The sequence below is a fragment of the Pezoporus occidentalis genome, unplaced genomic scaffold (assembly GCF_034315485.1).
Source record: "Pezoporus occidentalis ecotype Australia unplaced genomic scaffold, CSIRO_AGI_Poc_V1 ctg107, whole genome shotgun sequence".
Lineage (NCBI taxonomy): Eukaryota > Metazoa > Chordata > Aves > Psittaciformes > Psittacidae > Pezoporus > Pezoporus occidentalis.
The window spans coordinates 568,689-581,980 of record NW_026912854.1 but is presented as its reverse complement, the minus strand read 5'-3'; the positions used below and the strand labels follow the sequence as shown (position 1 = coordinate 581,980).

General features: G+C 40.8%; 1 protein-coding gene across 4 annotated transcripts in view; it reads right to left on the bottom strand.

The window, feature by feature from the left end:
- Nucleotides 1–215: 215 nt before the first annotated feature.
- Nucleotides 216–13,292, bottom strand: part of PDCD6IP (programmed cell death 6 interacting protein) — a 29,795-nt gene continuing 16,718 nt past the window's right edge. For 2 of the 4 annotated variants that reach the window (XM_062621930.1, XM_062621947.1), the window contains exons 8-18: nucleotides 12,124–12,346; nucleotides 11,254–11,377; nucleotides 10,385–10,562; nucleotides 9,887–9,998; nucleotides 8,179–8,348; nucleotides 7,213–7,461; nucleotides 5,751–5,885; nucleotides 4,791–4,885; nucleotides 2,236–2,365; nucleotides 1,658–1,869; nucleotides 216–884 (exon numbers count right to left, since the gene is read on the bottom strand). In XM_062621930.1, coding sequence (XP_062477914.1) covers nucleotides 716–884; nucleotides 1,658–1,869; nucleotides 2,236–2,365; nucleotides 4,791–4,885; nucleotides 5,751–5,885; nucleotides 7,213–7,461; nucleotides 8,179–8,348; nucleotides 9,887–9,998; nucleotides 10,385–10,562; nucleotides 11,254–11,377; nucleotides 12,124–12,346 — 1,797 coding nt within the window. In that variant the 3' untranslated portion in view covers nucleotides 216–715. Of the gene's footprint in view, nucleotides 885–1,657; nucleotides 1,870–2,232; nucleotides 2,366–4,790; nucleotides 4,886–5,750; nucleotides 5,886–7,212; nucleotides 7,462–8,178; nucleotides 8,349–9,886; nucleotides 9,999–10,384; nucleotides 10,563–11,253; nucleotides 11,378–12,123; nucleotides 12,347–13,292 lie in introns of all 4 variants that reach the window. The other 2 variants (XM_062621922.1, XM_062621940.1) reach the window with 1 other exon arrangement.

The window sequence follows — 13,292 nt, the reverse complement described above, 5'->3', positions numbered from 1 at the left end:
CTACAGGAAAATTCTACCTGCAAGACGCCATCTAACAACATTTAAATGGTTAATTACAGATTCTGTCACAAAAGCCCAGAGGCAGGGAAAAGCTGGAAGCTCAGTCATAAGGCTAACCGCTTGGGAAGTTCCTCTATGCTCTGCAAGCCAAGAGGCAAATGACAGAATCTACAGACACACCAACCACATCCTTACTGCAATGAGAATGCCAAGTGTTTAAACCATTCTTCAGTAATTTATTTAGTTTACTGACGATTTACAAGGCCTTGATTATTAGACAAAATAAGCATTTTTAACTAACCCCCCCAAAAAAATACAAGCCAATAGGGTATAGAAGGAAATGCTATATGGTTCCCTAGAATATAGCACACCCAGTGCACGCACTGCTTCATTTTTCTCATCTGAACCCATTTGTTACTTACAGGACTTTTGAAGACAAGTATTTTGGTCTAGCCAACAGGTAGTGTACAGTTTCAGACCACGGAATTAGGCTCTAATTCTGATATTAGTCTACAGTCTAAACCACTGCAGCAGATCTTTCAGGGTGTTTAGTGTAACCAAGAAGTGATCAAGATATTTTTGAGCAGTTAACAATGAACAGGAATTATAGACTGCATACAGTTCAGTATGGTACAGGAACTGAAGCTAAAAGTTTTAGTATGCTTATTGCCAATTTTTCTCCAATTTTAACAAGCAGAGCTTCTTTGCAGATACATTATTGCTGAGGGTAATAAGGCTGTTGAGGAAATAGGTATCCAGGTTGTTGAGGTGTTGGATATGGTGCTTGTCCAGGGTTTTGATAGACAGGTGAAGGAGCATATGGCAGATTATACTGACCATACATGTATGGATTATAGCCCATTGGCATTGGCATCTGGCAATACCTGTGGGGAGAGGGAAGCATACTTTAGTTACAACACACTGATAATCTTAATTTGCAAAAGGCAACTCATGAATAGGTGCAAGAACACAATCACTGCAAATGCTTTCCTTCAATCTTTCTCTCTGTGCAGCAGAACTTGTGGTAACTTTCAACGTTCAAACATGAAACAAGTTAACACATGAAGCAGAAATGCAGGCAGGAGGTGGAGTAAAAGCAACCTGCAGGATTTAGAACTGATCTAAATTGATTATCTCATGTTTAACATCACTGTGTATATTTTAACATTTGCTGAGCCTGCTGCTGAAGGAGAGCATCTGCCTTCAAGTGCTCATCCTGACTCCAGAAAGATGGAAAAAAGCATCAGAAGATAGCACACTAAGCTGGAATATTTTCTGTATTTTTCATCATCTTCCATGAAAAAAGAAGATTTGAAAAATGAGATATGCCAACACTTTTGAGATAAAAAACACCAACTGATTATGCAAGGGCTTGCAATAGTCCCCAAAGCACAGTTAAGGAGCTGCAGTCCTATCTCCCTTTCCCTTTAAAAAAGCCAAGCAACAGAAACTAAGTTTTCAAACCCTTCCCACAAATGGTAACAGCAAATGATTCCAGCAAGAATGATACAACTGAAACTAAAAAGATCACCTTGCCCCAAACACTAAACACGTCTTCAGCTGTAACACTAAAGGATTTTGAAACAGCACATGCAACAAACAAGTGCTTTTAGATAACAGGGTAACAAAGAACTACTTAACTACTCCCATAGCTTACCCTGGGTAACCTGGATAAGTTGGGTAAGGAGGTCCCTGTGCCTGTGATGGTGCAGTGCTTGCTGCAGGTGCGCTGGCTCCTGGAGCAGGAGGAGCAGCAGGAGCAGCAGCAGGAGCAGGAGCTGTTCCAGAGGGTGCTGATGTAGAAGAGGAACCGCTTGCTGCAGAAATTACTGGTGGTGGTGGCCGTGCTGGTGGCTGTGGTTTAGTCCCCTAACAAGAGAAAAAGGATTAGGCTGATGCTTCCTTCTGGAAGCCGCCTTGGAATCAAAAGCTGTGTGTATATGGTCAGTTGATTTTTATTTCCATTTTCATTTTAAGCAGACATTCTATTATCTCTATAAACTAAATATAATGTGAAGCATCTAAAACCCCACAAGCTTTCCATTTCAAATCTGCAAATTATAAACATCAATAGCGCATAATACATCTCTCTGCACCTTTGGAGTTTGCCTTCTATTTCCCCTCAATGCATTTCCAAGTACATTAAATATTAAGGTGTGATATACACGAGTTACAGATCAGTTTGGAGTTCCACAGTATTTTCAAGCCCCTAATTCTGTAGTGTGTATTTACCACCATGGTTCTGGGTGCTGGAGTAGGAGCTGACGATGCTGCAGGCTTGCTTCCTCCAGCTGATGTGGTCTGATAGGTAGGCAGAGGAATAGAGGGAGCACTGGGTTCCCTAGCAATGCTTTGCTGCAAATCTCTATTAAAAAACAAACAAGCAAACATACAGCTTAGTTTAAGAATTGGCTGTCATACACTTCAGCAAGCTAAGCTATAAAGAGGCAACAGGGTAAATCCAATACTTAAAGCATGATCACTGAGGTAGCTCAAACTGAATTTGGAGTCCAAATCGCTTCACTGGAAACAATCCTCTAGCCAACCCTCTGATTAACTGGTACATCTATTTCCTAAGAATGTCTTTATGTTCCAACTCAATACTAGGTATAGATCACAGAATTAGCCAAAAGCTTTGGGATCAGAAATCACAGAACAGTCAAAACATTCAGCAGCTTGGAAGCCTTCCTGTGAACCTAAGGAAACCTCAAGGCTACAGAATGGAATACAAGTAAATGTCAGGGATTTTAACATGTGAAAAGATGCTCAAATACAGAAGCAAAGCAATGCCACATTGCTTAGAGATTGTTCTAAATTAAATAATATGGCATGCAAATACAATACATCTAATAGAATTGATAAAAGAAGTCTGCTAGATAGTCTACAATGTCATTTACACTTGTGTAAGCACAACTACAAAAAAAAACCCTGGCAAAAACGTGACTGCTTCAGCAAATAAGCTTTCAAGTTCTCTATTCTGTTACCTCTAGTGCTGGAATTAGCCTTACTTGGGTAAGACACAAGGAGGCTTTGGTGTCATGGGGCACCACAAGCTGCCATTCAACAGCATCATTTTACAGGCAGCTTGCCATGAAAGCTTTAAGGCAGCAGTTCTAAGCTACATATTCAATGTAGTGCATTCCTCAGTGCAAGGAGTCAGTATTTGAGACTGGGCAGGTTCTCCACAGAGACATTAGGAACCATTGAAAATTCCAGGCAATTCTGGGTAAAAGTGGTAGGGGAACAGCATGTACCAGCTAGAACTTGACACCTGAAACAGAAGATGGGGGAAACCAGCAAAGGCACAGCTGAGGTAGCAACTACAAACTAAGAAAACCTGAACATCTCAGAATATGACCTAAGGAACAGAAGTAATGGTTTTCTTCTTCAAAGCACACTGCAAAGACCAATAGCTTCCAGAACAGCAGTACCGTCCAGAGTGAAATAAACTGAACCACAAAGTGACTAAATACATTAATACTAACACACTATTAAAACTGATCATCCAATTATGATCAACCATTATGTGGGGAAACAAAACCTCTCTAGTTCTAAATAAGAAACCATCTAAACAACTTCACTTTTAGTAAGTGAAGATGTAGCTCAGTCAGTATTTTTATTGTGGGGATGTGGAAAAGGGACAAAACCACACCTTTACTCAGATTCTGGGTTGGTGCACTGAGAAATAAATGTTTGTAGACATATATTACAAATATCCCAAATCTGATCATTGCCCCCAACCGTGACAGGGTTTCATGTAGTGAACTGTTAAGCACATGAGGCAGTAAAAGATAACATGCCAAAATTCAGCTCAATGCTAGACCAACACTAAACCCACAGCTTTAACACTGAACATTGACATATTAGAATGTGAGATATTCAGACCATAGCCTTGGTTAGGCAGCCTACAGATCCCGAATTCCATGAGCATATCAAGTGGAAGGGATTGTATACAGTTACAAGCACTGTGCCCAGCTGAAAAGGAACAGTTCTACAAAGAATGAAGTCAGGGAAGAAAACCTAAGGGCTGAGCATCTCATTGACAATATGGTTCATGCACACAACTGCAGTTTCACCAGCTGAAACTACAACAGCAACCAGCCCTGCTTAGAAACGGCTACATGCTCTGCTAAAGAACACTGATTAACAGGTAGCTTTTCAGTTATGCTTTCCTCTTGAGAGCCTATAAATGACAGCTGAAGCATACTATCCCTAGCCTGACCATGTGTGTGAGACAAAAGCAACACTTTCCTTCCCATGAAGGACAAAATACACCAGCAGTGTAGGCAACCCACGTATCTAACCAATGATACAGTATGAGATCAGAGCAGACTACACAGCAGAAGTAGAACACCAACACTGTTCCTCCCCACCACCCTGGGCACATGGAAGGCAATCACATGCTGCAGCATTTATCTCCTTTCTCAAACCAAAAGCAAGGTGCAGAGACCAGAAGTTCCTCAAAGCAGAGAGTAAAACAAAATTATTAACAAATACATGCCAAAAAAGAACTAAGAGTGAAATCACGGTCAGATGAAACGGATTCATGCAAAACTGTACACAGGAACAGCACAGACTCCAAAGTATTCCATTTATTTCTCCTATCACTTTCCCAGTTTATCAGATGAGGGGAGAGTGGGGCTAGCATTAAGGCAAAGGGTGACAGTCTTATGCACCTCTTCTCCCTTTCTCATTTCATCAAGTACCACAAGAAACACACCCCCAAAGATTAACTTCCAATAAATCCTTAATGTTTCTTAGAATGCTTAAACAAAACACTGAAATCTTACTTGAGCAGTTCGTCTCTTTCAGTCTTGCGAGCAAAGACAATGTCACTGCATTTGTTTTGGAATTTCAGCAGGATTTCTGTCAGCTCATTGTAAAACTAGTGAGGAGAAAAGACCCAACAAGAGCATGCTCAATCAATACCCTTGCATGTTTCTACATATCAATCCAGTTACAGGCTTTGCATTATTACAGTGCCCAAAACCTGTCATTCCAGTAAAGTTTGCTAGTGCCTTTTAGTCTGCTTCTCAAAACCAAGTATCAGTCAGCTGTTGCCCATCCCTGTAATACCAGATCATTTTGTGGGGTTCTTACACATGGGGGTTTGTGTACAAAGGTAAGAGTTTAAGGCAACTAGAAAATGTATTCAAACCAGAATAAAACTAGATCACATCTAGTGATTAACAACTTTTAAAGGGTACTTTTTCCTTTTCATTTTCTTGCCTTCAGTCATTTCCATGCATTTCATTTGTACAGACGTTTCAGTTTTATTTCCCTCTAGTGAGCTATCAATAAACCAGCAAAAAGTACTTAATACAGAAGCAGTAAGACACCCTTCCAGATGCTCCCATCAATAAAAGCAAGCTAAATAAAGCTCTCCTCATCTTTCCTCACATATGCACGGCAGTATATAAACCAAAATTTGATAAGGTGATTAAATACCATGGGAGAACAAATGAAACAATTCCTTAGATAACATGGCTCATCTGGGCAACTTCAGCATCGTTTACTCAGCTGTAATTAACAACTCTTTCTATTTTAAATATAAGTCAGTAATTAGAAAAGCTTACTTTTCAGATAGGAACAAAGCAGCATTTCACAGCTGTCAAAACAACCAAAACTCAAGCAACTCCCTGTATTCACTTCAGCAGTGAACTCCTCAAAAGCGTACCTCATTCTAGCATGCCTGCAAAGTTTATCCATGTCTCACTGGGTAAGTAAATCACCCTTAAGCACTACTGTACCTTTGTGCCTTCTTTCAGATTGGCAACAAGTTCCACGAAGTTGTCATTTGCCACAGCCAAGTTCTTCAAAACTTCTTCTCTTAAATTGGATTCATTGTTTGATTGTTTCATCTTTGAGAAATCCTGATGTGCATTCTTAAAAGAAGGGAAAATAATAAGCAGTGAAAATAATGCAAGCTGGTTTGGTGCCAGTACACTGGCATTAGCTATCAGTTAATTATCAGTCTCTTGTGGGCCACTTTCAAGTCATTCTCAAGCAGACTCTCTCTCAGAGCCTATACTCATTAGGCTCTCTTCTCTACCACTCTCCATTGATATTCACAAAACCACACTTGAAGTTAGTAGTTTTAGGAAGTGCTACCTCAAGTTTGGTTGACATTGGCAAGTTATTAAAAGGACAGGAAGTGGAAAACATCCAGAAGGATCACCTACCTACATGGCATTTCTTTAGGGAAAAGAAACAAACAAGCTAATTTAAGAAGACTATTTCAGCTGCCAGAAGCAGCCACACGTGAACTCTAGGACATTCAAACATCAAAGTAACATCCATCAAGATTTTAAAAGTTTATCATGTTAAAAGATATCTGAATACAAAATACTTGATAGACATGAGCCATACGGTCATTTGGAAACAGTTTTTCCCCTTTGTTCTTGCAATCCAAGTTGCAGTCAGAAGCTGTAAGTAATCCTGTGCACAAACAGGCCCAAGCACCAGGAGTTCCTCTTTTGCCAGGTGTTTCAGACACTTGACTCCAGTGTTACTGACAAATTCAGGCTGAATTTACAAAAAACTTCTATTTTCACCTGGATGAGCTTTGCACATGCTAGAAGTCAATCATGTTGTAAATATCAATTAGAAGCAAACCAAAATGTACTTCTGAGACCCAAAATGTCTTCTAGTAGACAGGCCTCCTGTTAGAATCACAGAATGGTTTGGGTTGGAAAGGACTTTAAGATCATCCAGTTCCAACCCCCCTGCCAGGGGCAGGGACACCTCACACTAAACCATCTCAGCCAAGGCTCTGTCCAGCCTGGCCTTGAACACCGCCAGGGATGGAGCATTCACAACTTCCCTGGGCAACCCATTCCAGTTATCCCAGAAAGAAGTATTAAGATCGGATGAGAGGGAGAAAAAAAAAAAAAAAAAAGATCAAAACAAACCTAAAAAAAACCCCTCTTAATACACCAGGTAAGCTTCTTTCAAGGGCAAAAGAAAAAATGCAGAATTGGGGAAGAAAAGGTCCAAGAGAATTGACACTACAGAGCTCTGGATGAGTCTGCTGGAAATTTATGTTCATTTCCAGTGAACACAAAACCACCCCTGTATCTTTCAGTGATCAGACAGGTAAAGGAGTATCAACTGGCCTATGACAGCAAAAGAGCAGAAAGCAAAGTGAGATTTCTGGAGAAGTAATCATTGCTCCTTAGTTTAAGAGTCAGGAGGACATACAACATGCTGTACCTGAATATTTTTGAGAAGTTCTTCCTGCTTCTTTAGGGACTCTTGCACTTTCTGTGTGTAACTCCCATAAATTCTGTCCAACTCAGTCACAGAGATTGCCTCCTCATTTATAGCACCATCCTGTGCAAGCGCTGTCAGGAATTTGCTTGTCATGTCAAAGTTTACGGATTTCAGGTCATTTTCTAGTTGTTCTCTCTCCTTCTTAACTTCATCCAGATTGACCAGCAAAGTTCTTAAGACATTAACAACCTAGGCAACGAAAGTTGTCAGAAGTTAGCATATTCTGAGGAATCACTGCAGAAGTGTACTCTATTACTTGCTCCCATCTTGCACACCTCACTGACTCTGCCAACACTACTGCATGTGCCTTTGTTTATAGGTGTTTAAGGTGACAAACCAGGACAAAATGCAATGGAACAAAGATCTTCAAGCACTTCTCAAGCTATATGCTCTTCTAAAGATTTGCTTTCACTAATAACACAGAGTGACTATGAAGATTTTGAAATCTTCTTTAAATTGATCAGACACCTTCAGTAGGATATTCTAAAAGTAGCAAACCCACTGACTTCAAATCCCTCCTTCAGAAAAGTAATTGTACTGCTGAGACATGACTTTCTTAGAAAGCAAACTGGTGTAATTGCCTAACAATTTAAAATGCTAGGCCATGTCTTTTACATTGCCTGCCTGCCCCAAGAACTGAGCACTACACCCCACCACCCTACTTCAAAATATACATCAGGAATTGCTCCTTTTATAACAGATCTACAGTCCTGCTGTCCACAGTGACTGAACTTGCATGCACTAAGTGTTACAAAACACACTTAAGTAAATTCCAGATGTTAGTCACCTCCTGTATCAATTGTGACAGGAACAAGGGCAGCTAAGGGTCAGCATCCACACCAATTCGTGCAAGTTTACATAGATAAATAGCACTTCCATTCCTAAGGACAAATTTCAATGCTTTACCTCACTTCCTTGTAATGTTTTTGCTGGGTTGGCAGAAGGAATGGCTGCATTGAGTTCTGCCTCAGGCTTACAGAGAAGGGCAATGGTGTCCCGGTGAGACTGATAGCGCTCTCTAACTTGGCCATCTGCTTGCACAGCTTTATTCAAGATATTGTGGTAGTTTACTCCCTCTGGTGGTAGGAGAAGAAGAAAACGCAACAGTGGTTAGGTGATTTCAAACATTGTTTCATCCAAGACTTGCACCAGAGCAGTTTTCATGCTTTTCAGAGAGTCTCCACACATTTCTATGAGCCTGCACATCATGAAGTTAAGACTTATAAGTAAACTTAAGCTTCCAAGTTATCGTTTAAATAGTGCATAAAATAGGCACCGATATTAATTCTCCACAGAAGCATGTGGAAGTAATTGAACAAACACTAGGTTTGAGCTACTCCCCAGATGTAAATCCCCGTAACTCTGCAAAAACTAAGGTGGCAGTATCAGTCCCTTGTTAGCTTCAAGCCAACACACACTAAGCACACCAAAACCATGCTCTAGTGATGGCTCTAAGTACACTGAAGTATTTAAGAGGTAGTTCAACCAGATTCTTGGGAGGACGGATGTTTGCCATCACACACGCTTTCTGAAACTTCAGCATGCACACACACTGCACAGGTGCACAAGCAGCAGGGAATTTTCTGCTTGCATATCATCTCTCCACTTCAAATAATGCTCCCAACTGCAATAAGGGTGTTTTGGCACATTTCAGACAATCATAGAATAGTTTGGGTTGGAAAGGACCTTAAGATAATCCAGTTCCAGCCCCCTGCCATGGGCAGGGACACGTCACGCTAAACCATGTCACCCAAGGCTCTGTTCAACCTGGTCCTGAACACTGCCAGGGATCGAGCATTCACAACTTCCTTGGGCAACCCATTCCAGTGCCTCAGCACCCTAACAGGAAAGAACTTCCTCTTTATATCCAATCTAAACTTCCCCTGTTTCAGTTTGAACCCATCACCCCTTATCCTATCACTACAGCCCCTAATGAAGAGTCCTTCCCCAGCATCCCTATAGCCCCCCTTCAGACACTGGAAGCTGCTCTGAGGTCTCCATGCAGCTTCTCTTCTCCAGGCTGAACAGCCCCAACTTCCTCAGCCTGTCTCCATACAGGAGGTGCTCCAGCCCCTGATCATCCTCGTGGCCTCCTCTGGACTTGTTCCAACAGTTCCATGTCCTTTTTACATTGAGGACACCAGAACTGTACACAACACTCCAAGTGAGGGCTCACGAGAGCAGTGTAGAGGGGCAGGATCACCTCCTTCGACCTGCTGGTCACGCTCCTTTTGATGCAGCCCAGGATATGGTTGGTTCCCAGGCTGCAAGCGCACACTGAAGCCAGCTCATGTTCATTTTCTCATCGACCAGCACCCCCAGGTCCTTCTCCTTGGGCTGCTCTGAATCTCTTCTCTGCCCAACCTGTAGCTGTGCCTGGGATTGCCCCGACCCAGGTGCAGGACCTTGCACTTAGCATGGTTGAACTTCATAAGGCCGGCATGTGCCCACCTCACAAGCGTGTCACGGTCCCTCTGGATGCCATCCCTTCCCTACAGTGTCTCAACTGAACCACACATTTGTATCTTTACAAGTATTTACCAAACTACTTTAATTTACACAATGAGAATGGCCATTTTCAGAGCATCCCCAGAATCCAAAGCATGACCTTTACCTGCCCGTAAAGGCTTATAGAGCTCATTGGATGGAGTTCTCTGCCAGCGCTCTTTGAATTTTGTTCGCAGGTCATTGTCTGTTGCTTCTTCTTCATCTAATAATCTTAGTGACTACAAGAGAAAAACGTTACATGCATTATACACCGTTCTAAACATCAAACACGTAGTGTTGAATACATGAAGAATGTTTACACACCCTTCATAAATACGATTTGCTAAACAAAAACTAGGCCTGAACGGCACAAATCACGCACATCTCTCTAGAATGCTTCCCTCCCCAGCCCAACACTCTGAGAAACAAAACACTTGCAAAGGAACAGGCACATGTGACAGCACAGTTTTTGTACCAACTAAAAACTTGTATGACATGTTTTTAAAGTGCTAGTAAAGTTACAGGCATTTTGGTTAATTTCCTATTGCCACTTGAAGAGGAAAGAAGTTCGGTGGTGGTGGTTTTTAGCAATATTTTAGTGTTAGCAGTTGCTGAGCTCACTTACTTCATCTAAAATTTCTTTATTCCTTTGTAGCAGTTCAGGCAGATCTTTGATCAGCTGATCAACAGTCTGAATTCCTCCCTGTTCAATCACAGACTTAGACTTGGTCAAAATAGACTGAGGCACAGTATCCCCAGACACATCTTCGATAGCAGCAGGAAGATTGAGGGAAGCCAACACACTGAAAAAGTCAACACGTTAAACAACAGCTTGTCTGTAGCTGTATCCTGTAAATAACACTGCCATCCAAACAACCACTCAGTCAACTAGAATGGAAACAGAGCATAATGTACTCCTGGACAGAAATCTCAGACTGAAAACTCTGAATTATTCCTAGTGTATACCTCACCAAAAACACGTTTCAAAGCTCTTAAAAAGCTAAACAAGCCCTAGTCCTTTAGCACTTACAAAAACATAGCAAATGTTTTTAGCAGTAACTATCTGGTAGATAACCAAATGCCTTGAGTTACATTCTTATCTTTCAGCTTGATACGATTTTATGATTATTTATTGTAAAGAACAATTTCTTCTTTCTTTTTTTGGGGGAATATAGCTTATTGAGTCACTAGTACAATCAAAGCTGGAATGTGAAATTCCTTCAAATTAATGGTACTGGAGCTTTTTCTGAGCAAGTGTCAGACTCTCAAAAATAAGGGAAGATTGAAGAAAATGAAAAACAATTTGTTCTTGATAAGCTTTCAGTCTGCAGAAAAGTAGTTCTAAATACCCCTCTATGGCTTAAATTTGCAGGCTACCATACAGTTATACAAAACTGCTGCTGTAATCTGGATGTCTGCAGGCTGCAAGGCAACTGATGTTCATAGGCTGTTCCACAGCTCCTCTGGAGAAACTTCACAAGAAGCCATACTTACCCATTTGCCAGGTTTGTGGCTTCTCTCATCTGGGCTATTAACCTGTTCACTAGATCTGCCTTCCTCTGGTTATAAACACTCACAGACTGCTGAACTTGCAATGGAACCATCTTCTCAAACAGGTCTGCAATTCAAGTAGTATAAATTACTCAAGTTGCACTGTGAAGGTAAAAGGACACAGACATCTTCACAGCTCTGTTACTCAGGCTGCAGAACAGAGACTGATCTGAACAGCTTAAGATACTCTCCCACACCCCAGGGTGTCTTAAAAATACTCTTTTATTTCTACAGGTGCTTAGGTTAGATTTCAGTTTTTAAGACTGAAATTAAGTTAGAAATAACTTAAAGGCATGGTATTTAAAACAACTGTAGGATTACAAATCAGATTACTCTTAAGGCTTCATTTTTAATTTTGCTTCTTCAAAGGACCAAGCTTAGAACAGGAAGGGAGGATCACTTTTCAGAACTCCCCTGTACAGCCAACAAACTAACACGATTTCAGCCTCATAGAAAGCCAGCAGCTAGGTTTGTTAAGGTGGTACAATTTGATACCTTTCCCTTGTATTAGTGCTCTTTCTGAAATTAAAAGGCTGGTTTAATATACAAAATACAGCTGATGAGAAAATATGAGAAAAATAAGAGAAGAACACATTGCAGATGATGATCTTCGAGCTGTGGTTTATTCTTCCATCACCAAGTAGTAAAACACCAAACTGGAAAAGACAAACCACACTCTCAAAATCACTACTGTACACTCAGTAGCATCCCAAAATAGATGTTGACCCTGTCATGGTACAAATGAACGCTGGTGGTGGTACCCAGGTGTCACGAGGTGACAGTGACCCTGTGCACTCTACACACTTCACTCACCAGTGAATTTCTGACTGAGCGGAACAACAACTGGAGTAGACTTTACAAGACTGGCTTTTCCAATGGACTCCAAATCTTTCAGGTCAGGAACCCGGTCATGGTAAATGAAGTCATTGTCTTTCTTGGCGGCTGTAAGCGCACGGTTGATTTTGTCAACCAGATCTTTCACATTTACATATTCATCATAACGAGACGCCACCGTTTTCACTAAGTCTGCTGCATGCTGAAAGAGATTTTTAAATACAGTTACAGTTAAAATAACTTTGCTTTTTCCTTTCATCTATGCTTGGGAAAACAGCTGAGCTTCCCAGATAGCCACAGAAAAATCATGGTCACAAGTTAATTTACTATAGAGCTTAACAATAATAGTGAATTTGATACCTGTCATGGGTGAACACTAAAAAACAAATTAAATATTAATGTTCTATTACAGTGAAGTCCTAGGAGATCTGCAAAGCAGAGTTAAACTCGAGAACAAACAACAGGTACACCTACATCTATCACCCAGTAATACAGCCATAATGTAACTGCTATTAGAAGCTCATATAGGCACCTCATGGTCAGGTAAGCATACAAAATAAACCATGTTTAAGGCTTCACTGTGCACCAAGTCAATACATGCATAGTGGTAACTTTCAAAGTGTCAACAGGACAGTTTTCTGCAAGCCTCCCAGCTCTCTGCCTATCAGTAAACACATACTGCACACAGATCCTACAAGGTCAGCTGAAACAGCACTTCATCTTTACTTGATTTCCCCCCAAAGCATTTGAACAAAACAGTTATTTTTAGCCATTTTTCCCTGTTGTACTTAAGACAAGACATTACTCATTACAACATCTATAGCCAAGTTCCTCTAGAAACCAGATAGAGAGGCAGAAATCTATGAAGTCTAAAAATACAACTGTTTTATGCTTTTCAAAACTGTCCCAGATTTAAATCAGGATTGCAGGAAAGGAGTTAGGTTTAACCAAGCAGACTTCTAATGTTATGGGGACTTAAGAAAATGTATTTTAAAATCTGTTATATTAGCTATACTGAGGTAAGAAGCCTCTGCAAATGTAAAGACGAAGACTTAACGTGTCAAGCAGTATCAAACTGCCCAAAAATCATTAAAACCCATCTTTACAAAGGCTGCAGACACACCTCTCCTCTTTTTAGCTGCTGATGA